General features: G+C 39.4%; 3 protein-coding genes across 9 annotated transcripts; 1 reads left to right on the plus strand and 2 right to left on the minus strand.

Moving 5' to 3' along the window:
* The first annotated feature begins 1,061 nt into the window (after nt 1-1,061).
* Nucleotides 1,062-8,694, plus strand: ogal (O-GlcNAcase like). Of its 2 annotated transcripts, XM_082535205.1 has the most exons (17): nt 1,063-1,475; nt 1,646-1,697; nt 2,044-2,141; nt 2,916-3,046; nt 3,318-3,489; nt 3,605-3,703; nt 3,817-3,956; nt 4,052-4,196; nt 4,733-4,831; nt 4,920-5,176; nt 5,255-5,429; nt 5,906-5,991; nt 6,534-6,626; nt 6,712-6,800; nt 7,151-7,271; nt 7,361-7,490; nt 8,240-8,694. In XM_082535205.1, exons 1-17 carry the CDS (start codon nt 1,403-1,405, stop codon nt 8,374-8,376), a joined length of 2,097 nt encoding a protein of 698 aa, XP_082391331.1. In that variant the 5' UTR covers nt 1,063-1,402; the 3' UTR covers nt 8,377-8,694. The 2 variants fall into 2 exon arrangements, with proteins under 2 accessions (XP_082391330.1, XP_082391331.1); XM_082535204.1 differs by having other exon boundaries at nt 1,062-1,475; nt 4,920-5,429.
* Nucleotides 8,695-8,742: 48 nt separating this feature from the next.
* On the minus strand, nt 8,743-18,622 carry cant1b (calcium activated nucleotidase 1b). Of its 6 annotated transcripts, none has more exons than XM_082535206.1 (6): nt 18,589-18,622; nt 18,162-18,281; nt 13,453-14,040; nt 13,228-13,368; nt 12,205-12,408; nt 8,743-11,114 (listed from the first exon to the last, which is right to left on the minus strand). In XM_082535206.1, exons 1-6 carry the CDS (start codon nt 18,605-18,607, stop codon nt 10,744-10,746), a joined length of 1,443 nt encoding a protein of 480 aa, XP_082391332.1. In that variant the 5' UTR covers nt 18,608-18,622; the 3' UTR covers nt 8,743-10,743. The 6 variants fall into 6 exon arrangements, with proteins under 6 accessions (XP_082391332.1, XP_082391335.1, XP_082391333.1 ...); XM_082535209.1 differs by lacking the exon at nt 18,589-18,622 and adding an exon at nt 17,814-17,851 and having other exon boundaries at nt 18,162-18,431; XM_082535207.1 differs by lacking the exons at nt 18,162-18,281; nt 18,589-18,622 and adding exons at nt 16,098-16,277; nt 17,814-17,848.
* A 632-nt stretch (nt 18,623-19,254) lies between these two features.
* afmid (arylformamidase) lies at nt 19,255-26,041 on the minus strand. Its single transcript, XM_082535214.1, has 11 exons — nt 25,620-26,041; nt 24,427-24,517; nt 23,637-23,741; nt 23,499-23,547; nt 23,329-23,414; nt 23,146-23,218; nt 22,831-22,928; nt 22,631-22,709; nt 21,030-21,165; nt 20,441-20,545; nt 19,255-20,110 (listed from the first exon to the last, which is right to left on the minus strand). Exons 1-11 carry the CDS (start codon nt 25,644-25,646, stop codon nt 20,081-20,083), a joined length of 879 nt encoding a protein of 292 aa, XP_082391340.1. The 5' UTR covers nt 25,647-26,041; the 3' UTR covers nt 19,255-20,080.
* Nucleotides 26,042-26,777: the final 736 nt, after the last annotated feature.

The raw sequence follows: 26,777 nt of genomic DNA on the forward strand, positions 1-26,777 counted from the left end.
ATGGTTATTTTTGGCCATCCTCCGCTGACTTTTCCATCAACAAGGCATTTTCACCAAGAGAGCATCCCTCTAAACCCTCCAGGCGTTTGTGCGGGAAAATTACCAGCACTTCTGGCACAACCAGCCATGTTTGAACTGTTGCTCAGTCTGAACTTCAGAGGGTTGCCTTGATCGTGTCTAGAGGCCTAAATGCATTGATTTTCTGCAGTGTGATTGGCTATTTACATAAACTGCTGTGGAATACTACAAATTTTGGTATCAATCTGATACCAAGTAAATACAGGGCCAGTACTACCAATAGCGGTACCGATACAGATACTTTTAATCTATAAACGCAGCTTATCAATGTGCCAGCATTGTGTCATGATTTATGGGATCACTAATGTGCAAATTCTGAACACATATTAAGGGTAGGTGATTTTTACTATCCACAATAATTATTGATTAATACAAAAACCACACCTTTCACTCTTTCCGCTTTACCTGGAATATAAATGTGCCTTTCTCTAAATCACTTTGGGTCAATCTGTAAATGTCTTATAGGCTGTAAATAAAATAGATGTGACAATCAACACAGAAAGTTTCAGACGTTGTTCAGATCTTGAGTTAGATGTTTTTCATTAAAAAAAAAAAAAGAAGAAGAAGAAGAGTAAAACCGTTTATTTAAAACTCTTTAGTGGGCTACATGCTGAACTTCAAAGATGAAAACAAAATATCGATCCTGTCACGTTAGACACCAAGACCAGCTTTGGTATAGATGCTTGGATCGATTCACCCACCTTTACAAGCAGCTGCTGGACAGGTGTACTTAATAAGGTTGCTTGTTACATATTTCTATAATTAAGAAGACTAAATCTAATAAAACCTAAGCTATAAAATAAAAAATTTTAAAGAATAAAAACTAAAACGAAGCAAAAAAAAAAAAACCCTCTCGAAACTAACTTAACAAACTACCGGGTATGTTGAAATTAAAACTGTAAAAGTTAGTACAAGATACTGAACTCCTGTGGCATCCTGCGTGGTTTTTTTTTTTTTTTTTGGTGTGTTGTCCCTTTAAGTTGTGGGCACACTGTCCCTTTAAGACGTCCACCCGGTAGTCAGACACATGCGTCTGAATATGAGCTGAGCTTCAGTTATCCGCACCAAACAATAGCTGCGATTCTGTTTCGACCATTTACAGGTTTGGACATTTATTGGCGTTAGCGCGATGTTGCGCAATGCTGCAGGTGTTTAACCCGACTGTTACTGCGCAGGCGTGAGAATAAGGTGCAATAAATGCGAATCAATTCAAAGGTTGGCGTGCAGAAGCATGACTGTCAGTATCGCCGTGTCACAGCTGGGGCTGCAGACTGAGCACTGTTAAAGTCAAAAAGCAGGAAGAGACTGAATATTACAGGAAAACATGTCGAAACCGGACAGTACCAAGCGACAGCCCGTCACCGGGACTGGGCGCTTCATCAGCGGCGTAGTAGAAGGTGAGCAGACCCGGAATCAGGGGCCCAAACACCGCGGCTCCGCTAGATTACAGGTTCTTGAATGCTTCCAGCTGCCCGCTTTAAAATGCATCTGATTAATCAATCATGCATTGATCACTTTTGGTAAGATGACGCGTTTTGAAGTGTAAGTCGACCTTTGCTTGTTACAGGCTTTTATGGGCGGCCGTGGACTATGGAGCAAAGAACAGAACTGTTTAAGAGGTATGTGGTCTTAGGCACCAAGCGAAGAACTGGAAATGATGAACACACTTCCTGAAAGTAATAACAGCAGCTGCTGATTTTGACATATGTAATATAGCTGTATTCATATTCATGTATTTATTTATTTTTTAAATATCCAAAAGTAGTTGCGCTGAATCATTTGCATGAATGAAATGACATGCAGGTGATTTGCATTGCTTTTGTCACAGTTTCTCTTACACTGGCAATTTCGTTTGTTATTTTCTGTTATTACTAGAAGCTTTTATTGTGATCAGGATGCGCACCAACATTTAGAAATGTTGCACTGAGAATTTCTAACCTCTGGCATAATATTTTGGTTTTGCAGGGAACAGAAGTGGGGTTTGAACACATACCTGTACGCCCCCAAGGATGATTACAAACACAGGATGTACTGGAGAGACTTGTACGCTGCTGAGGAGGCGGGTGAGTCTCACCGTATCACATTCATAATTCAAAACCACAAAAATCTTTCTGGTCTTGGAAGCAGATGAAATTCAGTTGCACCTGTCTTTAATTTTAAAAGTAACACTGACTAATTCCCTGATCTATTAGCAGAGCAGTTGTGCCTCCATGCATAGTCCGCTACCTTAACAAATGCTCATTTAAATAAAAAATCTGTACTATATTTCCTCCTCAGACAACTTACTAATTTGCAACGTCCAGTTAACTGCAATGGAACTGAAACTATGTGTTTAAATTTACGTGTGCATATCTGAGTCCTCATTCAATAGTCGTGCAAAACTGGTTATAAATTGAGCCCCAAACAATAAAAGTAAATTAAAACACATAAAATAATAAAAGTTTGGTCATTTTGCAGTTGTCAGCTCTTCCAAACTCATCCCCTTACGACTCATTGTTATCTCCTCAGACGTGTTTAAAGTGTCTTTGGGTCGACTGTCTGGATGTTATCAAAAACATTACAATCTGAAGTGCAGTGAAGACGATTTGATGTTTAACCTTTTTCAAATTATCATGTTTTTGATGACCCCTCATCAAGTCAGTGGACTTCAGACCCACCTGTATATGCTCGTAAAGTTTCCCCGCAGACACAAAAGCAGCTAAATCTAAGGTTAAACCATGTCACTTTAACTCTTTGTTTTAAATCTGTTCATTGATGGGAAGTAAAGGGATCATTAACAGAATTTGTGAACTGCATCATCAAATAGCATTTCTTCTTTGTCCCTTTTCTTTTCATAGAACAACTAACGAGCCTGATATCAGCAGCGAAACAGCACGACGTCGAGTTCGTCTATGCAATCTCACCCGGTCTGGACATTACTTTCTCCAACCCTAAAGAAGTAGCTGCCCTGAAGAGGAAACTAGATCAGGTAGGACTTTGGAAGCAGAGGTGATGGGTGCAGCAGGAAAAAATATAATATAATTTATAATTGGTTGTATCTCACTTTGTGGCTCTCCGAGGGTTTGGACAGCGCATCGCTTAGCAGTAAAATGGATGCATTTAAAGTGGGGTAGTAAAATTATACAGAGGCTGGTGTAATTCTAGGTGGAATAGCCTTTTTTATGTCTTTGGCTGTAAGCAAAGCGATGCTAACTTTCACTTGACCCTGTTCACTGACAGAAATTACATTTGTTCCTTAGGTCAAGGAGTTTGGCTGCAGGTCTTTCTCTTTACTCTTTGACGACATCGAGACTGAGATGTGTCCAGCTGACAAGCAGGCTTTCAGCTCCTTCGCCCACGCTCAAGTGGCCATCACTAACGAGGTGTACATGCACTTAGGAGAGCCCGAAGTCTTTCTCTTCTGTCCTACAGGTCAGACAGCAAAACAGTCCAGTCCAGTTACAGTCCAGTTAAACAGGGAGCGTTGTGGTAGAAAATAATACACATTATTCTAACAGTTTCTTAATGAGTCACTCTTTATCTTCAGATTACTGTGCTGTCTTCTGTACGCCCAGTGTAACCCAGTCCTCGTACCTGAACACTGTGGGAGAGAAGCTCCTGCCTGGCATTGACGTACTGTGGACTGGTAAGATTACACTCAGCCGGAGCCTGAACCTGTTTCCATGATCTTGAATTTCCCCAAGGTTAATTATTCATTTGTTTTTACTTTTTTTTTTTTTTTTTTTTTCATTTATTTAGGTCCAAAAGTAGTATCCCACAAAATCTCAGTTGAATCCATAGAGGAGGTATCCTCAGTCCTGAAGAGGGCACCAGTCATCTGGGACAACATTCATGCCAATGATTATGATCCCCAAAGGCTTTTCCTTGGACCCTATAAGGTTATTTTTTTCTCTTCTTTATTTTAACAGTGTTAGATTGTGTGTATGTACCAGTATGACTCCGGTGTCTATATATTATTGTTTTTTTCAAAAAGGATAGACCCACTGATCTGATCCCAAAACTGAAAGGAGTGCTCACAAATCCCAATTGTGAGTTTTACCCAAACTTCGTGGCCGTTCACACTCTGGCGACATGGTGTAAAGCACCTGCCGAAGGAACACCGAGGGATGTGGAGATGGGTGAGTTTCTGTTAGTCATGATTTAACAAATGCATTTTTTTTCTTTTGTAGAAGGTAAAACATTACAGGACTACCCTCAAGTGCATTCAGCGACTGTGTAGAAAGTAATTTGCAATCATAATATAGTGAACCCAACCTGCTCCTGATGCTTTCAGGAGTGCTCAAAGCCAACAGTCTGGCCTTTCTCCTCTGGCATCAACAAGGTTTTTTCTTTTCCTTTTTTCCGCAAAGAGTACTTCAGCCTGCCTGACACCAACAACCACGCCATGACAGTCAGACATCATATTTAAAAATAAAAACATGCACTTTTTGGAATATTTTGAATAGTATTTTTTGCTTCATAAGGCCCACCCCGCCTGAATCACTGTTGTCTGTGGAAGCAACATCAACATCTATTTATGGTGCAGATTTATTTTTCCAGTTTTGACAGGAAATGCTGTCAGTGTTGTCGTTGTGTTTGCTGGAATCCACTCCATGCTGTCTGTGAGGTCACGGAGCTTAAACATTGTCTCACTTTCTCTGACCTTCACCTCCAGGTGATGAAGAGCAGGATCCTTGCTACAGCCCACAGAAAGCCCTGAATCTGGCCCTCACTGACTGGCTGGAGGAGTTCATGAGCACAGATCAACCAGGAGGTAGAGTCTTCTTAAATATGGTTTAATGATATTAAAAGACATGAATGGGTGGTTGTCACTTTAATACACGGTATGTCTGTGCTTCCAGGCCCTTGTCATCCTCGCCTGAAGAAAGAGTCATCAGAAGAGGAGCCCATGCAGACTGACATGGGTGAGAGCCCCTACATTCCTGGTCCCGGGGAGAACCCATTGTACACAGCTGAGCCTCTGACCCTGGATGACCTGAAGCTGCTGTCAGACCTCTTCTACCTGCCCTACGAACACGGTACCACAGCCAGGACCATGCTGCAGGAGCTGGACTGGCTCAAAAACCAAAGTCAGGCAGCAGCTGCAGAGACAGACAAGGTAGTATTTATATTTATATGCAAACGCAGATCATTTTTCTACATGTTGTCCTCCTACAGCTGTTTTCTGTTTTTTCAGACAGCAGAGTGGTGCTCAAGAGCCCAGCAGTTCGATAACATGTGTGAGGCAGTGGTGCAGATGTTCAACCGTCTGTCAAATGCCCCGAACCGCAGCATCCTGTACGATCTGTACAACTACATCTGTGACATCAAGAGTGGGGTCGGTCTGGCTCGAGCCTACGTGAAAACACTAGGTGAGAAAACGAATATATTCCACTCATATTGCAAACCAACACTGAAAGACTGCTCTATAGATGAAGACATTGCGGACCCCTTAGTAGCAAAATATCCATATCACAACACGGACAAAATAACACTTGATAAACAACAATAAACTCAAATTTACATCTATATAAACAGATATTTCTTGAATTCTTTGAAGAATTCTGAAACTAAGAAATGCTGGAGCATCTCATTCAGTTTGTGTGATTTTCTGCTCCCACTGTTACCTGTAATAAGAGATGAGCTTGTAAGCATTTTTTTTTTCCAAACAAAAACTGCAGCAGCCATGAAAATCAGCAGGGAGCTGCATTTAGATTATCAGCTCGATGATTAATCCTTCTATCTTTTTAAGAGAAGTGATTATGCTTTGGTTAAATGAGGCGTGAAAGTGTGAACTGAAGCTGCTTACTGTAGCTTTTAATATTTTGTTGTGTGTTGCCTTCCACAGGAGGCCACAGCCAACCCTCAGCCCAGTTATTGAACGATGATCCTGAACCTTGGGGCTTCAGAGGAGGCCTGTCTGGAGAATTCCAGGTAAACTAAGCAGTGCAGTGAGTTGTTATATAAAATCACAGCAGTGATAATAGTCAGTAACAAGGCAAGGTCTCCAGCTGATGTTTTGTGCTCCATATTTTATTTTTGCACTCCACTAGAGTAGCTTTGCATTATTCACAGTTCAAAATAATGCATCTTTATCTTATACTGAGCCTTGGTGCAGCTCCTTGGTTCTTCTACTGTCTCAAACAAGCTGCTTTATATCTGCTCCCTTCAAGCCAGCTTTCATTTGATTGGCTGCCCTTCATAAAGGTGGGCGGGGCCTCCAGTGCTGTGTTCCTTGACATCATCAAGGTCCAAGAGTTTAAAAAAAAAAAAAAATGTCCGTGAAAACAAAAGCAATCTGATGTCTGAGCTTCTGGCTACAGTGATTATGTGCACAAACGTTTATTTTATTGTTTTCATGTTTAACGTTACCATCCATCTGTAGTGCATACTATATAAGCACCACCTTGTGATGCTAGATCCACCTGATTTTTAAACTTTGGGTTTCTGGTGTCTGTTTTCTTCCGCACCAACAGAGGATGCTGCCAGGACATGGAAACAGAGACCTGTTCAGACATCCTCCCATGACAGCAGTTTACTGCATACGACCCTACTGCCCTGAGGACAAGGTGAAGATGCTGATCATCAGTGGTTTAGTTTTCTCTCGATTAAAATTCAGGAGTGATGTTATGGAGTATTTCTTTTTCTTTCTAGCCAGAGGTAGAGAGGATTTTTAGGGAGATGCAGAAAGCAGGAGAAGGCAACTCTGCTCTGATGGCTCAGTCTCCACTTATCAGTGACAGGTAAGAGTTAGCTACTCTGTTAGTGATGTGACCTCACTAACCACTTTCCTCATGTTGATTTTTGGAAACTGTGGTCCTCGTTATTAAAAGTCCACGTGATTCACAAGTTGCACAAGCAGGAAGCATGCATCACTCCTCGAGTTCTCAGGAAAAACCGCCCCTCACTTTGAACGTCTATTTTCAAAACACCAAGATAGTAACAAGTGATGTCACGATGGCTACAGCAATCTTTTATATACAGCGGGTATATTGTTAAAACGCACTTTAAATTACTTGGGATGATAAACCTTTTTTCTTCTGTGAATGTGATCTTCCTCTTCATCTTATTTTTTTCCCCTGGGGCATTGCAGCCTGTCAGCAGGTGAAATCTCTCCTTCCCTTCTCTGTGGTCTTATCCTGGAGGATGACCTCGGGCTGTGTGGTTATGCACTGGCCCTCACTGATGCCAAACCAGCTGCAGCCAAGATCCAGGTGATTCAAAGCAAGATGTGAAAATTTTTCTAGAATGCAGTATAACCATAAATGCTGTCACTTGACTGTATTCTATTTCCAAACTCCAGAGGGCAGTAAGTGGTTCAGTGTTTGAAGAGTTCCCCTCAGTGATTGCTCTGGAAATGCTCCCTCGGGTCACTGATCCTTCTCCAGCCAAGCGCATGATTGGTCAGCTGTTGTCCTCCATCAGGAGCAGTGGTAGGTCGAGATTTCACACTGTGAACTTGATCATTCTGGATGAAGCTCATCTAACTGCACATGTTGAGGTTTATGAGGCAGAAAATTAACCACATGGGGGAGCTGTTCCATTTAGAGCAATATCATTCTATATCTATAGATGTTTATAATATAAGCTGCTTTGCTGTTTAAGGGCCCAGTTATGGTCTTTTCCAACTCCACGTGTTTGTTCTTGGGTTCCAGTAGAGTGGCTTTGCATGAATCACAGTTCATAATAATCTTATGCTGTGTATAGGTTCATCCTGTATGAAATAAGACATTTAGCTCCTCTTGTCTTTAAAGCTACCCTCAATTTAAGGCAGCTTTCTTCTGATTGGCTGCCCCACTCAGAAAGAATGTTTAAGCAGGAGATAGGTGGGGCTTTGATGACCATACTAGGGATGCATGCAGTCACCAACATAAAGAGAAACTGTAGGAAACAGTGTTTTGAGCAGGTTGAAGCCCACGCTGTTAGCTCACAGGGGTTACTTTTACACATGCTGACCTTATGATTTGAAATGCTTTCTAAGATTGTGTGTATCCACCATTCTAACAGTATATGTATGGAAGAAAGTAAGGAAAAGCATAATGGTCTCCTTTTAACACCCCCATATATACTTAATTATAAAGTTAGTCTCAGAATATTTGCATCTGTGAAATACTTCACATAAAGCCTTTACTGCTTCTTTTATTACAAAACTCCAAAGTTACCATTGTTGTTTTCCTTTTAGGGTCCAGAGGAGCCTTTTGTGAGTTGAGGCAGAGCAATCGGAGGATGCTCGACTTTTATTCCAAACTGGGCTCCTTCAAACTCGTACAGATGGACGGGCTACCGCAAGACATCCTTGTAATGGCAACGAGCCTGTGAAAAAAAAACTGCTCACGAGTACTTTCCTCAGGTTTGAAGTGAGGAGATAAACATCTGCTATGTGACTAATCGCTAACTTTGGAGCATGTTAAACTGATTCAAAATGTTTTCACGTTAGGCGGTTAATCGGTGTGATCCTGAACCCATTGCCAAGTCTTTGAAAGGCCTGATTAAACCTGAATACTAACTAATGTATAGTGAAGTGTAATGCATTACTATTGATTTTGTAGACATGAAACTGTATAGGTATTTTTTTTAGATGAATTTGTTGATTTAATCAAGTTAAATAAATGCCACGAAATACCACAGCAAATGCAACATTAAGATTTTGGTTTCTTGTTTAAAATCACGATTCACACGCGAACATTTAAAGAAGAAATTTTAATCTTTTCAGGGGATACAGGGAATATATTAATGATTAATTATGGTTACATTAAACAGCTGGTGATTCTCATGTTCTCTGGCTTGAGAAGCTTATCATAATTACTCAACACATGTGAGGCAACATTTAAGTTGAGGGGTGTAATAGGAAGCAAGTTTGGTTTAGCCAGGCTTTCTTTGCATAAGCTGGTTTGACAAAACCTTCAGTGACAATTAACGTACGTGTGTGTGTGTGTGTGTGTGTGTGTGTGTGTGTGTGTGTGCGTGCGTGCTCAGACAAGCTTACACGCAGAACATGTGGACAGTACCCCTGTGATCTGAAAACCTTTATTTTCAATGGTTCGGGCAGCAGTAAGCAAAGCACATCTGGAGTGCAAGATCTCTTGCTGGCACCATGGTCAAAGTAAAAAAAAAAAAAAAAAAAAAAAAGACGTAGAGCCTGACCACCAACCAGCCAAAAGAAACCAAGAATCCATTGGTTGTGTTCTGATTGGCTAACAGAAAATCAAAGAAGAGGTTATAGTGTGTGTGTACAGAACTGTACACCTGTTTGTAACTAGACCACATAATTAAAGGCCTTATACATTTCAATCCAAACAATCAATAAGTCTACAGGTTTACTAAAGCTAAAGCGGTAACAATGATATGAAGTAAAGAAATCAGAGTGACATCCTGCTGGAAGATCTGAAAACGGTGTGAAAGCAGCCCTAGGCCTTTTGCTTCAGGCTCTGTGCTCTCTCCCATGAAAGGGGGGCATTTGATGTCCTTTGACTCTCTTCTGCACAACATAAACAGATGGAGTGCCAATCAGCAGAAATGGGTCATGAAGTGATATGAAGAACATAAAAAATATTAGGCCGTTTTTCCATGCAGTGCAAACTTCATGCTGGGGTTTATTTCTAATATGACAGCTGCGTATTACAGCTTTTAAACGGGATCCATTTAAACATTCAAACTGCATTTGAGTCTGAGAATTCCTCATAATAAAGACGATATGGGTCACTCAGTCTTTGGACCGAATTAAAGTGAATATTTGATTTTCTTAAGTGAATATTCTTTTTAATAATTACAGACTAATCAATTCTCTGGTCTTCTATCAGGATGTCATACTGACAGTGTAAACTAGACTTAGTAACAAAGTAAGACCAAAGAAAAACACCTATTTATGCATTTTCTGCATCACTAAGTTGACACAGTTTGTGCCACAGTAACTTTACTGCACTGTTGTTCAGTAGTACCTGAACAGGTTCTATATAAAAATGTATCCCCTCAGACGGGAACGTGTCACTCATGTCATGAGAGAACAAGTGAGTAAAGCATGCTGGTCTGTAAAACCCAGATTACATTCAGCATAATGATCTCAAACGAAAGTAAAAGAGAAGTCACCTTTGTGGCACTGAAAACTTTGACTCCAAACTCAACATATCTCACTACCTGCCTAATTTTGCTGCATAGTACACCCCTCTAGACTTACGTAGCATAACTTATCATTTACAGAACAGCCGAAATAAAACAAGTGAACATGTTTGGGCCTGTTCCGTTTCTATTATGACAAAACCTCAGTGTATCCAAAAGGATAAATAAAATCCAAAGCAACAAGTGACCTTAAATATTTCAAGTAATGTAAGAACATTAACTTTTATTTTTTTTAAATGCTCCTTCGTCTCATTTCCCTGAGTGTCTGACCAGCAGAGTTCGGCTGCAGGAAAAGAGATCTACATCTTATCTGGTGTTTAACAGACTCAGTAGTGTCAAACCAGGAAGTTTAGACGGCAATGTAGCAGTGCTTAAATTTAGTAGTAATGCCTTTAAAACATTTGTTTTTTGGCTGCATCAGTCAGCCAGTCTGTGGTTGGCGACACACAGCTATGCTTCAGGGTTTCCCTTTTAACTTTTCTTGTGTCTCTCAATAATCGTAGTTATATAATCTCTGAATCTGGTCACATCATATTGCACAGGAACGTTGCATATTCAGCACTGCCTCTTTCAAATAAACTCTAGCCCTTCATATTTTACATCTCCTATCTTTGTCTCAGGCAGCAGCACCTGGCCGTCTAGTGTAAATGCTATGATGTAGGTGGCAATCTTGCCTGCATCCTCCTCTGATTTTAGGGCTAGGATGATTTGATCATCTGTGTCTGGGACAAATTTAAAAGAGGAGAAGCCATGTGTGAGGTTGAGCGGTCCGACGCGCTGCACGCTGACGGAGCGGATGTCTGCAGGGCAGGACAAGAGGAGGTTGGTGGCACGCCGCTCATCTGCCGTCTCTTCATAACACTCGTGACTGGCACGGCGAGGGAGGAAGAACCACCGCTGGAGACGCTCACTCCAAGCTGCTGATTCGTGGATAAGGTAGCCTAGAGAGCAAGGAAAGGTAACAGAAATGAATGCAAGGAGTTGGAGGTAATTTCCACATTTCACAATGTTTTGTCCTTTCCCAAATATTTTGGTTTCAATAATTTTTTAAGCTCTTTGTTTTGTGCCTGAATTTGGCTTTTATACATTATCAAGCTTCCCATTAAGCCCAGTTATACCAGAATTCAAACGCAATTTATGCTTAAAGTCTTTAGTCTCTATAAACCAATGTATAGCAGTAGCTGTGGGCAAGAGGCAGGATTATTGGCACGACAAGGATTCAGGTTTTGGTTTCTATTTTAAATCACATGTGAGAGCCATGTGGAATGCAAAAGGGGAATGAAATGAAACCCTCTCACAATTGTCTGAAGACAACTTAGCTTTGTATAATTTTTTTCCCCTCCAGTTAACAATGACATTCCCACAGAACAGGAAGTCTTAGCTCGCATATCTAGTTGACTACATCAGAAGACAAAGTGTTGGGAGGACAAAAGTGCAACTTTCTCTGATGTTTAGCCAGTTCGTGAGAGAGAAGTAGTTGACCTCTTACTTAACAAGTGCTGACTGTTACCCGTGTGTTATTGTTCTGTTAAATAACCCATAAACCAAATGTTTTTGGATGCACAGAAGGTAAAAAGAGCCAAAAGTTGGATTAAGCTGGGTTTTTTGGTAACGTACAACTTTGTGGACTGCTGTTGTCATCATAGCAGCCATGCTGGCTCATGAGAGGATTACAAAACATTTCCTGTCTCCGTCTGCATTTCGCTACACTAACAGGGAAAACTGGGCCAGCTTGATTTTGGTCTGACTGTAGTTTCAGAAGAAAACTGCAAATACTAGTCCTAAAAAAAGATATGAAATCTGTATTTAACAAAAACAAACAAACAAACAAAAAACCTCAAAGCAGTAAATCAGCGATCTTTGTTTTAATTAAATAGGCAAATATAACATAAGCATTTAACAAAATTTATAGGTTATAAGTTGGTCTTCAAGAAGTTTAATAATAAATAGAAATAAAGCCTGATTACTAATTCAGACTGTACTGAAGAACAAAACAAAACAAAAAAAACCCAAAAACACACCCAACAGTACCTGGTGGTTTGATCCCCGTTGCACTCCGTAGGGCGTTGTAGTGCGGCACCCAGTTTTGATGCTCCACCTCCCCACTGACACCAACAACTTTTACCCACTCGGGATTGTTGTTGATGACGTCCCCAGAAGTCGTCGTCCATTCCTTCCCCAGGCCTCCAACAAACAGGTGCTCATCCTTTACTGCAAGCCACTCTGCCTTGAAACCTGCACAAGCAAACAAAAGACACACGAGTGAGACATTTTTGGTTGTTTATTTTCAAATGAACAAAGAAAAACGGTTTTGACAGCGCCGGTGTTTGACTAACCAAGTGGACTACCATGCAGTGGTTTAGTTTTATCATATTTAATTTATTGCCTAATAGTGGATTTACATGAGCAGTGGTACGCTGAATTATTGCTAAATAAATGGACCATTAACATCCAATGGAGAGTGCATCACAAGTCTCATTACAGCAGTCTCTCTATTGCATTATAAACTGGTTTGAATAGTCTCAACAGGGTGACTGTTCCCTGAAATGATCCCTGAAGTTTTGGAGTCCGTGTTGTGTTTTTAATTTACCAACTTAATTGGCCATCTTTAGTCCACCTTAGCATATCCACAGCTGCTGTTATCTGTCTTTATTTCATTAAGAACCATATTGTGTTGTTTAAGACCAGCATATTGTTCAGATTGTTTTCCTCCTCTGGACACAAAGATCCCTATAAACCCAGTAATAGATTATATTTGAAAGCGCTGCATTCTGGCACGTTTCAGAAGTCTCCCTGCAGGGACACTTCCTGGTGTATTTTTTCAACACCAGGTTTATCTTTCAGAGAAACCAGGTTTATCTTTCAGAGAAGCCAGATCAAGTTTCACAGAGCAGGTGCAGAACATGGCAGAAAGATAAAACAAACAAACAAACAAACAAAAAAAAAAAACAGAGAATAAACTATTTGCTTCTGAAATGCTCCCAGTGTGAAGCTGTGTGAAGAGCACTGTGGAGTTTGTGAGTTGAGACTTCAGGAGTTTTGAAAAGGACTCACCTTTGGAGACTGAGCCATCACCATCAGGTAATATAACCCAAGGAACTGCCTGGTTGCCCTCAATCCTGTACACCACACCTGTACGGTCGTCCACAGTATACAGGTGACCATTGAATGCTACCAGCTCAGATAGCTCCATACCTGCAGAGGAGTTAACACATGTAAGCACAAAAACAATATTTAGATGCAACTATAAATCTGAGTTCCTTCACTGAGTTCACGTACCTCGTCCTTTCTCAGCCAGATGACTCTCCAGGGTGACCGTCTCCGCATCCCATTCCACTTCCAGTCTGTCGCCGGAGGCTGAAACAGTCAGGTGACCTCTTTTCATGTAGCTGAACCACGTCTGATCCTTTGAGCTCTGTGACGCTTTGTCCAAGTCTGCAATCACTCCTATGCGGTAACGGGTGCCGTGCAGCGTCTTCTCAGGTGGACTCAAAGGATATGTGTGATTGTACGGTTTTTCCCTCCTCTGCTGGCGGCCGAGTTTTCGTGCAATTTGTCTATTGGTGTCCCTGAATAAGTCATCTTCACCCTCATCGAGCATTTGAAAGCTGTGAACCCTGTTCCGGTAGTAACCTTTGGTTGGACGCTCCCAGTCCTCTACGGTCCGGTGCAAATATAACATGAGCACTAAAGCGAACAGGGTCGCCACGGCAATCGCTCGCCATTTTGGGTGGAAGCGCGTGTCGGAGGTAGCAGTTTGAGTCATGGATGCTAAGGCCAAAGGGAGGCCTCGCGCAGCCATGCCAAAGGAGGTCATTGAAGTATCCTTTTCATCCTTACTGTCTGTGGTCTGGGGGTGATTATGGCCTGGAAATGAACACAAAGAGGATTATCAGCAGAGGGGCATGATGGAGGATACATTAAAAAATGAAATATAAAAAGTCAAAATCTGACAAAGAACAAAGTGCTTGGAAAAGAAAACGGTTCCTACATCAAACTGCTCAAACCAAGCTTTACTGAATATTTGTGTAACTGCGTTTTGATGTTCAAAACAGAAACTGATGATGATGATGAGCTCTCCCTTTCTAACAATGGAAACAATAAACATGATATCGACACATATCACGTCAAACATTTCATGTGCATTAAGAGATACTGTAAAAAAATGAAAGCTGATAATCAAATTTTCAACTTTCAATTTTGAGTAGAAAAATGACTAAAACTTGAAATATATAGAAAGAATGAACAAAGGGCAGAGGATGACCAGAAGGAAAACTGGGCTCTTGTTCCTATTGTTCTGTATTCACAGCAGGTCTTTGTTGTACTGTTCAGGCAGAAAACCGAGGAGGTAGCTGACCCATCCTACTTCCTCTGAATGGAGGGGGTGCCAGTTACCAGATCTTTGCTCCGTTTATTTCATCAGTTTATTTAAAAATGAAAGCACTGGTAAATATTATTGGTGCATATGAGCTATGTGACAACAATGTTTAACCATGTGGAGCTGCCATCCCTGGTTAGACATTTAAGACTTTAAACAATCAGTTTAATAGTAACATAAAACAGAGGCAACATAAAACAACAGGGCAGATTTATCAGACTATATACAGGAAGCCTTTGTGCAATTTAACTCCCCCCCCCCCAAAATGTGAACCTCATGTTTCTTTTGTTACTCTCAACCAGAACAGGAACAGGACAGAACAGGAGGGTGCAGAATAAAGGGACTTGCAGGCTATAAGTTAACGTTTTGTATGCAAATACGATTCAGCAACATATATCACATCAGGAGATGTGCTAGGATCTGGGTGGCGGTACAGGATGTACTACACTAAGCAATTAAGCACTGTCCCTCTGTGGTTTCAGAGAAAAGCTCATCAGATTACAAGAAAAATGCAATGTCATCCAGTTACAAGCAAGGCTGGGATGCTCAGTTCCTGATAACACAATTTTTTAGTTACTCTGTGACACAAAATTATCCTGGTAAACATGTTTTTATGATGCGTAGAGGTGTGGTTGTATCAGTTTGTCATCTTCTGCTGGTAGTACATTAAGTGAATGAATGTATTAAAGCTTGACACCAAGACAAAAGTTAAACAGCATGCTCAATAAACGTTGAGTTCAACAGTAGTGACTGTTTTAACAAACCACAGTCTACTCAGTTAAAAATGGGTACTTGCGCGTTTCACAAATAGTGAGTAAGTTGCCTGAAACACAAGAAGTGTGTTTGTTTTGTAAAAGCAAAGGGTGCCAAGGTGACCCTCGATAAACCGGCACAGTAAAAAAAGCTGCACCACTAAAACAGATTGAGCTCTTAATAAAGTATTATAATGTGCCGTTATCATAACTATAAAAAATATATTTAGCATACATCTTAAAAGATTACCTCACTTTATTTGCTATACAACAACTTGCAATCCCGCAGAACTTAATCCTAAACAGTGAACATTACTACAGCTATAAATTAAACACTAATAGCAGAACTAAATAAAACAAAATTATAGTCAAATTATATCAGCATCATTACAGCAGCATCAATAAAACTCTGTCTCTCTCTGTTAAAGAGCAACAACATTAAACAGGAAACAAGCCTATGCTTCGAAAGACTCGCATCTGAAAATTTGTGTAAAAGAGCAAACCAGAAAAGACTTGGCAACATCCTGTTTCGTGTTATTGCAATACTTCACATAATCTCCCACCACAGTTTTTCCAGAGAACTGCCTCTTGAACAGTTCTCTAGACAAGTTCAGACTTCCCGATTAACATGCTCTCCAAACCACATACACAAATACACACATGTCAAATTAGCAAGCACTTGGCTATGAAACAAACCCTTCATTGTTGCTACTGAATATACGGCCCGTAATTCACATCCCTGGAGAGCCAGACACAGCCTCACTGTACGCTGTATGAAGAGTTCAATTATTCACCCTTGCCTCGCCTCTTCACTCCTGAACACGCCACGACTGTCATGTTTCTTCTCCTTTGCACGCATCCCATAATAAACTCCCTGCCCCCCTTCCGCCAGCCCTCGTTCAACATGAATATCTGATCTCGCAGAGTCTCCTCCTTTTCTCTCCTTGTCGGCTATCTCAAATTTCTCCCCCTTCCTGCAGAGCCAAGAAAGTTTCAATAATGAATTGAGGAGAACAAAGGAGCCCTGGTCAGCAATTACAGATGAGTAAGCTCAATGAACCTTTAGGTCATCCTGAAGCACTTTGAATCAGGACCAAGCTTTGCTTTCCAACAATATATTGGTTACATTTTTAACAAAACTAATGAACAACAGGGAACCAAGAAAGACAAATAAAGGTAGGCACAAAGGTTGGCAAACTCCATTTCTACTTTGATCTGTTTTTTATTGTGTTCTGTAAAGGACGTTGTAACCATGTTTTATAAAGTGGTCGAATGACAAAGTTTATTTTCTTGACTTTTACTGCTTTTCAACGTCCAATAAACCCTGGTCATTTCTCAGCTGTGTTAACAAAGCTATCACCTAAGAAGTACACCCTGTTTTCAAGGTCAAGATAAAACCTTTCTGAGCAAATGAAGGAAAATATCATTTTTTCTCTAGTTACCAATCATCAACTTCTTCCGTATTTTATTTAAGGCTGAATAAACAAAGCTGAGCTTGGAACCATGAATGGTACGAAAGATGGGTGGAGTCAAAGTGTCATCACCCACTGGTTTGTGGTCATATTGTGAATTCCTGTTATACAATGTCTTCTGATTGACAAATCCTTAACCAGTGACGATATCCTGGGTAATCCTCCTTTCTGTTTCTCAAAATGACCATAATTATATAAAACAGACTTTGAGTTTTACTCAGTATGACCTGAAAGGAAAAGGGTTGACTGAGGTCAGAGCATAGGGGCAGAGGGCCGTTTTCACCTGAGTTGCTTCCTGGTGCTCATTAGAAACAATGCAGTTCCATTTACCACGGGATGGACCATAAAGTTACAACAGTCTGAGGACACACATCTCTGTTGTGATATCACTTAACAAGCAAAATGAGCTGCACAATTATTAATACCTATATTTTGTTTAATTTCTAAGTTTGATATATCACAAACTGGGCAGATTAAAGGTTTGGCATCAATAATATATTGCATTGTATTTAATTGTGATTTCTACTTCTTAAACTGTTTCACCGAACTACGTGTTTAATAACCATTTAATATTATATTATTATATATTTTAACTTTAAATGATTTGTATAAGATATAGATAATATAGCCTTTTTATTTGTAATGACCTTTATCGCAATCTACTTATTAGAGCTATTCAATCTATTCTGTTTAAGTTGTGTTCATTATTTAACATCTATAACAAATCTGAGAGTTTCACAACTTTTGGGATAAATACAATATATCCTGTTTGTTTTATGGTCTTATATTACAGTTTTGTAAACCTCTGCGTTCACTTCTCTACTGTAAAGACTAGTTTAGCTGCTCTCCTTTCTGCTCATCATCTTAACAACTGGGACAGATCAGCACATCTCTCTAAGCTAGTAAATACGTGGGACACTGTTTAAACGTGTAAATAAGTACAAAATAAAAACGCTGAAGTCCCAGATAAAGTGAGGCATCTCTCACTAGTTGCCTGTTGAATAACCAACCCCCCACCCCCCGTCGCTTTGTGCCTACCTGCGTCCACACGGCCACGAAAGCAGAGATAAGGAGACCTGTAAAAAACCAAACAAATCACCTCCTGGCAGTTTATAAACTTTGCCCGACTTTCTCACACAAGCACAGCCGTAGACTGGAGCCTCAAACTGTGAAAACCTAAAGGATTTAACGTATTTAAAGTAGCCACATAAGAGTTGGCTAAACACTTTATGAGAGTTAGAAACGCACCGGCTCCCGTTAGCCACGCAGCTAGCGTCGGCTAGCATCTTAACGTTACTACCAACATTTATTCCTCGGATTTAAAATCAGTGAACTGCTTCAAGGGTTCAATAGGTCGAGTTCTTCGCTGAGACTCTGAGGACTCACCTGGTGTAGACAGTCTGTAAATCAGCCCGGCTGTCCATCTTTGTTGGGACGGTTCGGTTGGAAGTTTCTCGATGATTAGCTCCTCCTGTTCCGAGACTCCGGAGCAGCTAAACTGGGCGTCTGCACATCCAAATTATGACTCAGTAATCACCATGACTACTAACTTACTATTGACAGGGGAAATGTCATCATAACCACTGTAATCGTCACTATCGTCGTTTTAAAAGTCTTCAAGATCAAAACAAAGCGCTCCTGAACCAACCGAGTACACAATTACCCACGCTATTACGTCAGTTAAAACAACACACATTTGTATTTTAAAATATGTACTTTAACTTTTTATGTATGTATTTATTTTTTATTTATGGCATGATTGTGTCATTTAAAAGAGAGCAAGGGGGTTTCCAGACTTTAAGGGGGTACTTACAGTTAGCATCAATTAGCATCAAACTACCTTATTACTTTAGTACTCAATATGTGGAATTATTTACATTATAATGTGAAGTTTTTTTCTATAGCCTAAAGTTAGGTTTGCAACAACACACAAAAAGTATTACACTGACTGTTTCAAAAAATATATATAGGCAGAGCATTTCAAGGGAGGAAAAACAGCATTTGGTGATGTCCATGACTTCAGTCCTAATATTGTGACTTACTCTAGTTGATCCATTTTCTTTTAAGCCTCTGAAAATGAGCAGCTATACGAAAAACAATTGCTGTAATCCTTAAACACTTTTGTTAAAGCCCTTGAATTAAAGCTGAAAGTCTGCACTTCAATCACCTCTTGAGTTAAAATCTATCACTATCCAAAAACTTATGGGCCAAACTGTACAGTAAAACTGCTGCTGGAACTGCCTTTAGAACAATAAAACATCACTGATTAGTTGCCATTTATAGTTTTCAATATAAATGAAGTATCTGTAATATTTTAAAATAGAATATTTCATTAGTTATACTGCACAAATATGTAATTGTTGTTTTCTAAGTACAGTAATGGATTTAGAGTCCCTCACTACCTTTGCACACTTGTATCCAAGTTTAAATCATTTCCTAAACAAGAAAACAATAAACAAAAATAAATTTGACTTGACGCTTCTCAAATATAAACATTTACTGATTGTTCTCTTTATAAGTAACGATAAACAGAACACAGTGTACATAGTCATGTAAACAGTTTTGTCAGATGTTAGAGTAATGGCCATAAGTAGTGATGTGCATCAGTTTCAGTTTTGTTGTATCTGCAATTTAAAATAACGCCTGAATATTCAGATTCTTGAACTAGATTATAATCAAATAAAAAGTGCAAAGACACATTATTTTCCTTATCAGCAACAACATATTAAAGTTCCCTGGGTGACATATAAGCATTGTGGAAGTTATAATAAAAAGCTACATTCGGTTTCATTATTGTTGACATAAGCTCCTATTGTTGTCCCCCCCAAAAAAATACAATTCACAAACCAGACAGACCCACCCACACACAAACACCAGAAATATACCAAAACTAACAATAGACTTTGCAAGGTACGAGACAGGACAAACATTTTAAGAGATTACTTAACAGCTATTGTGCAAACTGAATCTAAAATTATAGTTTTACTACCATTGCCATTTTTATGTGACTTAGTTTTAGGCACACAATTTCATAGCATGGTGGCTGAAACATACAAAGCTTAGGCCTTAAAAAGAAAAAAAGAAGCAGTAACTACAGTGAACAAGGTCATAAACAGTGAAACTAGACATCAAAACAATCCACAGCACCTCACTGACAAAGGATCCAAATGGACACAAAATGTAGATTTACCAGAGTACAAATCTGAAACAATGCATATTTTAGTCAGTGTTGCTGCATGATGGCTCTGTTCAGAGGTGTTCGTTGATACCGAGGTATGTTGATATTAGATGATGGATAAAACACCTCAGCTCTTCCCCATCATCTTCAGGAGAAGCTACAAAGAAACCAGGAAATTAAGATGATGACAAAACGTATAGTCCATAAACATGTGCAGAAATTAGGTTAAAAACAACTACATTTGTTGAACATTTGATGAAAAGATAATCTACAGAGATACTTTTTTGACTTGTAAACTTTTAGTCTTTTTAGTAAAAGAGCGGCTGAATGTTAGGAGGTGAAATTTGACTACCGTAGGCTATAAGTTAATACAGTATATTGATCTCATTAAGCTTTGAAAGACAGGGTGAGTGGTTAAAAAAAAAAAAAAAAAAGCACTGACATTCATAATAATTTTCAATAACTTTGGTTTTGTTTGCATATTTACCTTTGTTAGGTGATACTCTCCGTCAACCAGCTTCTCAATAATACTGAAGTGATCTGTATTCGCCACATCCTCCATGGTGACATTCAGCCCTGACGCCTCCAAAGTCTTAAAAGGAAATACAAGAGGTAGCAAGAAAAAGAGCAGAGGAAATATCAGATTTGCATAACAACATATTTAGAAAGTATATTGATGTTTCCACCAACAAAAGACACACGAAAAAGCCTGACCCCATGTTTCCGAGTCAGGTCATATTGCTTGTGATTTACATCTTAAAAGACTGTTGCTTGTTGGGTGGAGACACCAAATCACCACAAGGCCAGGAGATGATTTAACAGAATATTTTAGGAATGCACTAAATGTTGTTTATAAGAACAATGACAAGCATTTCCTAGCTTGAATTTAGATTTTTGGGAGCTTTTCTTGTATTGCAAATTGAATACGAGCTCTAATTGAAAATTGGACAAAACAAGCAGTGGAGCAAAGAAAAGGCATAACAAAGCATCAGAGTTTTAAAGGCTAAATCATTTATCTTGAATTATTCTTATACACCGATCATTAACTGCATCTGTTCTCAGACACGGGTACTGACTTTGTAAAATTCCTCAGACTGCTTGCGAAACTCTGGCGAGTCGTTCTCAGCAACAGCCACAACAATCTGACAGCTGCAGGAGGAGAGTTTGAGCTGAGGGACCAGCTTGCTGGGGCTGTTCCTAACTGCCACCTCCCTGCAAACAGTAGACACCCACGAGACAGAGGAATGAGGCACTGACTGGCACCACAGGCCAACGGAGGACACACGGATGAACACCAGGACATTTACACGCACAGTTTCTCCTTTGTGTTGAGCATCACGACATTCGTTCACACAATGCTCTTTACGTCACACGGACTGGCACTTAGAGCCAAATGCAAATGGATTACTGCAGGAGTCCTTAAACTCATTTGGACAATGACAAATGAGTTTAAGGACTTTTTAGATTTACACATTGAGATGGAAGACAAATGTGCACATCAACCAACCTCAGCTACCAAGTTTGAGAAAGTACGATAATTAAATTGGGAAATTGCATAAAGTGTTAACAAGTTGTGAAAGTCTAATTACTTTTTAAACCCAACTTCAGTTTGTAAACAATGGGATTACACCACTAAGCTTCCAAGGCAATCTCCAAACATTCAGGTGTGTTAGCACCAATTAATGTAGCCTCAAGAAGAGAAGCAGGCTAGGTCTGGTAACTTATTTCTAACTACACCCACTCTGTTTTTAAACACTGCTGAGAAGGTTAAGTGATTGGTTTAGTTTGTGTGTTAGAAAGAAATTTTCCTAAAACGTTAAGAACAGAAGTGAGGTTTAGCCAAACTTCAAGTGACTCAGTTTTACAGTTGATCCTGATCTGGCTCTGGATCTAGGAATTTCTGATAGGATTATTTACAACTATAACAACCATTACATAAAACACAAGACAACAAAGAAGTTAAATAAAAATTTTGAGACATCATATGAACGTTCTCTAGAACATACTCTTATTATGTCTGCAGCACATGTAGTAAAGTAGGACAGCTTAAGAGGTAGGTTGCTAGCTAATTTTGAAAGGTTAAACTGTAACACCATAATTTTCCTGTTATTCATAAGAGTCCAGCTTACTTTATCTGTATATGTAAATATTAAGATACTAGTTAATAACGAATTTTAAAGGGCTTTGAGGCCTTAAGCGCTCATAATAAACAATAAATTGGGCAAAACTGGTGAATTTGGCCTTTATCAGGGCGTATTAACTTAGATCTGTTTTTGGTATAATAACCAACTAGAATGTAACTTCAACATTAAAGGGAAAAAATAATTTCCAGTTATTCACTTTTAGAATTAGATTTGGATCATTTCCCCCTTGAATGGACAATGTTGCTGGGAATACATCTGCTGGACTACCAAAAAGACAGGGCTTCAACAGATGTTCAGTTGCGAGTATACTATGATACCGCATTCCTGCATCAGTCGCTTTCATTAATATATTAACTTTTTGAAAACCGCCGTCTTTAAGTATAACTACTGTTACCAAGCACAGAGTCTATGTCCACATTGGTGTTTCTAAACTCAGATAACTGTAAAAAGTGAGTTGCAAACACAACAGGGATGGTGTATGTAGTTGTACTAAACAAGCTATCCCGCAGTCTGTAGTGTAGTGAGGCACCTACTCTGTCATCTTCAAAGGCTCGTTGACGTAGGTGGACAAGATGGGCAGGAGGTCATAGATGCCACTCACAAGAAAAGCACCTAAAACACAATCAGAAAACAAAAATGTATCATGTTTTAACCTCCTATTTTGTTAATACTGAATTACTTCTGCCTTATTATATTACTGATTACATGTCCCGTTTCAACTGACAGCCTTCACCTTTAATCTGGGGAGTGATGCTGTACTGCGACCAGTCAGTTGAGAGGACCATTGCAGCCAGGTGTGCCCCAGCAGAGTGGCCACACAGGTACAGACCACTGAGTGAATCATCAGAACGACACACAGTGCGTTTACAACAGAGGCAGTGACATTTTAGTCAGCTGCAAATACAATTTCATTAGATTGGGAGGCTTTAAGATGACATCCTTCAAGCCTGACGATGATGAGCTTTCACATTCTTCATCATCAGGTTTAAAGAACTAAAGAAATAAAGAAATACAATCCAATCCAAATATAAAAAACAAGCAATGCTACCTGATGTGAGAATACTGCTGAACGACAGACACAATACTCCTGCGAACTTGTGATACCATCAGGTCCATGTTACCTGAAAAGAAAGGTCACAACAGGAAGCTGACATTTTTCAGTTCATCTTCTTAAATCATCCTTTTTCACCTGAGAGAACGGAAACAATACTGTCAAAAATGGAAAGACTACCTTTGGGGGCAATGTCGTAACCGACTGCAACCACCACTACACCTTTATCAATGAGCGGAACAGCCATGAACCCAGACTCCTCTTTGCTGTGTGACCACAAAAACCCAAAATGAATGACCCAGAAATCGAATTATGGTTAGAAATGTAGAGATTCCAGCAACAGCACAGACCTGAGAAACTGCCAGTAGCCTCCATGTATGTAAACAACAAGGTGGACATCTGAAAGAGAGAGGATGAGGCCTGTTAATCCTATACCAGCTCTGTACCTGGAGGATAACAGTGTGTGGGGCAACGATGCATGTCCGTACCCAGAGAGTTGATGTTGGGTATATAGACGTCCAGTTTCTCTCCATCTCCTTCCCCATATGGGACATTGAGTAAAGTTTGAGCCATACCACGGGCTCGCTCCGTACCTGAACAGCAGACAGCATTAGGTACAACGCCATGATTACACAAAGAGACCAAATGCATGTTTGTCTACTGCTGACAAATTAATTAGAAATCATTCTGAGCAATGCTGCGTATTTTCATATCAGTAGACTGTTTTCTGTTTAAAGAAAAAGATTTTACCACTTAAATTAAAAACATTTATCAAAAATGAAAACAGGCAAAACTGGTGATTTCTATCAGGAAAAGGGTCTCAGGTTTAAGACTTATAGATCTAAAAAAAAAAAATGCCCCAAATATGTTTATAGCCCTTAAAACTACACGTATGATGACAGAGAGACTTATTAGCATTACTTATTCACTGAGGTTTTGTTTTTAAAAAGTACTCACACTACATTAAATATCCAAAATACGTAGTTTTATGCGTAATATGCACAGGTGTAGGATCTTGTAATCTGGCAGATTAAAGAGGAAGTCTTAGAGTAAGTCATTAAGCACTGTGAGTGTTTTTATAAATGCTGCACAATGAAAAACTGTAGCTTCTCTGTCAGAATGCGTGTCAAAGCTTCAAAGTAAGGCACAAATAATCGACCCGGACACAGATGTCCCCGAGTATCCGACATTTGGCACGACACCTGTGTTCCTGCTGCCCTGCCTGTTCGCCACAGCCGGGTTTCACAGTCGTGTGTATCCAGTTCACAACAAACCCACCTTCCTTTAAAGCCTTCACGTGGGCTTTGATCACGTCGTCGGCCGACATCCTGGGGGACCACCTGCTGGGGGAATACTGCCTCTCGAGCTCCTGCAAGAGAGAGAAACTCATGAGAGCTGCGCGGCCATGAAAGAACAGACACCAACCACCATCAGCCGGCGACCAGCGACGTAAATACGGTGAACAGCGCCTTCTGCTGCCGCAATTACACCGCTGCTTTGGTGCTTATATTACTCCAACTTCTTTTTATTGCTATCAGAATGGGAGTCCTGTGATATAGTTGTGACGAAAACATTAAAAAAATATTTGGAAGGTGAAATAGGTGAGTGAAATTACACCAGGGCTGCTAAAAAAAAGAAAGGAAAAAAATTCTACTGAAAAATATTATAAAATGCACACTGCAGGAACTGTCCACTACAGTTAGACTGTGTATTGGGCATTGTTATCTGACAATTACTTTTACAAACTATAGTAGTGTACGTGTTATTCTGTTTTATTTTGCTTTGTTAAATTTATTTTAGTAAGGAAGTAAAATGTATTTATATAGCACTTTTTAAGACAGCAATCTATTACAAAGTGCTTTACAGGGAATATAAAGACATGTCAGACACACCAACTTTATAGAGGCACTTCATCACATTATATTCAGCTTTTTATATAATTTCTGTATATTTCTTTTGTTGTAGTTTATTTAAACTTTTTATCGGTCTTTATTACACTATTTAACAGAATTCTTTTTTTATTTGAATATTTTACCTTATTAAACTATTTTGTTGTGTGACTTTGTATTTTTTATTGCTCTATTCTTTTTTATTAGACTATGTTGTTGTGGGTTGTGTTTGAGTTTTGGCTGCGATATCGCAGTAATTTCCCAACTTTAGGGATCAATAAAGCATATCTTACAATCCAAAGTACCAATATCCGGGTGTTTGCCCTCTATGGGGGATTTAATTGCGCACTCCATTTTCTCATTACACGGAAGATTAAAAAAATAATAGCAGAAAAACATGTCTTATAGGTTTTATATTACTGCCCAAGTCTGTTGTTTCAGTAAGCCAGGTAATTTTGCAGACGGTTCCTAACTCAATCCTGTGCAGGGTGGGTGATCTCTACTTGTTTTCACACTGAATTAAGACTGAACTAATCCTAATAACACAGAAAAAACAAAAAATCATAAAAATTAAGCTCTTACGTCTTTCTTCATCTCTGTCCAGTGCATTATTTTTTCTCCTGTGGTGTTTAAAGTCGTCGCTGGCTGATGAATACAGAAGACGTGCTCTCTACTGTGGACTGAACTTCAGACTGACCCTCATTTCAGAAAAGTTAATAAATCAGCCATGTCTATTGTGGACGTGGTCGTTTATAGATCAGAAATGTCAGACAGGGAGTGGTAGAGGCTTAAAACCGTATTGTTTACTTTACAAAAATGGGAAGTAACGGTTGCTAAAAGCTACATTTTCTTTATTTATATCTAGTTCCGGGATTTGATCAAACATGTGACCTAAAGCACAGCTATGCAGGAAGTAGAGCTTAACAAACAGTGCAGGTGACACTAATGTAATGTCGAATAAACCTACACTACAATGAGCCATAGGACAAGTAATAGCATAAACTATAAATTATTCAAAAAAGCTGACAAAACAAGGAAAACAGAAGGTAGCTGGAATCTATTTACCACAGTCATTTGGATGACCCATGGGGCAGCTGATGGAAAATACAGACTGTGCATTGAATGAAAATCGGATGTTTAGTAAATTAAACCTAAATAGATATTAAACAAAATGAAACATTAAAAAATGTTACAGTTAACAGTGGTGAGGTTATTTCTTGAAGAACAGAGATACATGCTTAATAAATACACATACAGAGGAATAGCATGTAAATACTGTGGGTCTTTAGCCTTGTGAATAAATACTTTGGCCAAAATAAGTAAACATAGGCCCACTGTTTTGTTTCATAAACACCAAAGATAATAATTACTAAACTCCATCTACATATCATTGTTTTTATAAAAGGGATGAAGACAAAAAATTAATAAATAAACAAGCTTTGTGATAAGGTGGTGCTTAAATGATGCTCAGTTGTTACCAAGGGGGCAAAACTTCGTCAAGAAAATATACAATATAAAACCATGGATAGATACAAGGCATGCATCCAAATTCTGGCCCTATCTGAATCTCTCAGCAGACATACAAGGCAGCATTTTTCCAATTCCATTTCATTTTTTCTTCTATTGTCCAATTAAGATGAGCCAATGTGAACTGTAGCTTCAGTTTTCTGCTCTTAGATGAAATAGGCTTACCCGGGTGTGGTCTCCTGCGCTAGCTTCCACATGTTGTTCATTCAGAGA

The sequence above is a fragment of the Aulonocara stuartgranti genome, assembly GCF_965226115.1.
Source record: "Aulonocara stuartgranti genome assembly, chromosome: 6".
Taxonomy (NCBI): Eukaryota; Metazoa; Chordata; class Actinopteri; order Cichliformes; family Cichlidae; genus Aulonocara; species Aulonocara stuartgranti.

Bases quoted from the DNA above. Each gene is read 5' to 3' on its own strand.
- ogal (XM_082535204.1), top strand. From the start codon at position 1,403: ATGTCGAAACCGGACAGTACCAAGCGACAGCCCGTCACCGGGACTGGG. The intron at 1,698-2,043 runs GTATGTGGTCTT...TTGGTTTTGCAG, and splicing joins AGAACAGAACTGTTTAAGAG to GGAACAGAAGTGGGGTTTGA. The intron at 3,957-4,051 runs GTTATTTTTTTC...TTTTTCAAAAAG, and splicing joins TTTTCCTTGGACCCTATAAG to GATAGACCCACTGATCTGAT.
- afmid (XM_082535214.1), bottom strand. From the start codon at position 25,646: ATGCACTGGACAGAGATGAAGAAAGAC. The intron at 21,166-22,630 runs GTAGGTGCCTCA...TACTGTTTGCAG, and splicing joins GAGCCTTTGAAGATGACAGA to GGAGGTGGCAGTTAGGAACA. The intron at 20,111-20,440 runs GTAAATATGCAA...GTTTCTTTGTAG, and splicing joins GAGAGTATCACCTAACAAAG to CTTCTCCTGAAGATGATGGG.
- cant1b (XM_082535206.1), bottom strand. The intron at 13,369-13,452 runs GTACGTGAACTC...ACTCCTCTGCAG, and splicing joins TCTGGCTGAGAAAGGACGAG to GTATGGAGCTATCTGAGCTG. The intron at 11,115-12,204 runs GTACTGTTGGGT...CTTGCTCTCTAG, and splicing joins AACGGGGATCAAACCACCAG to GCTACCTTATCCACGAATCA.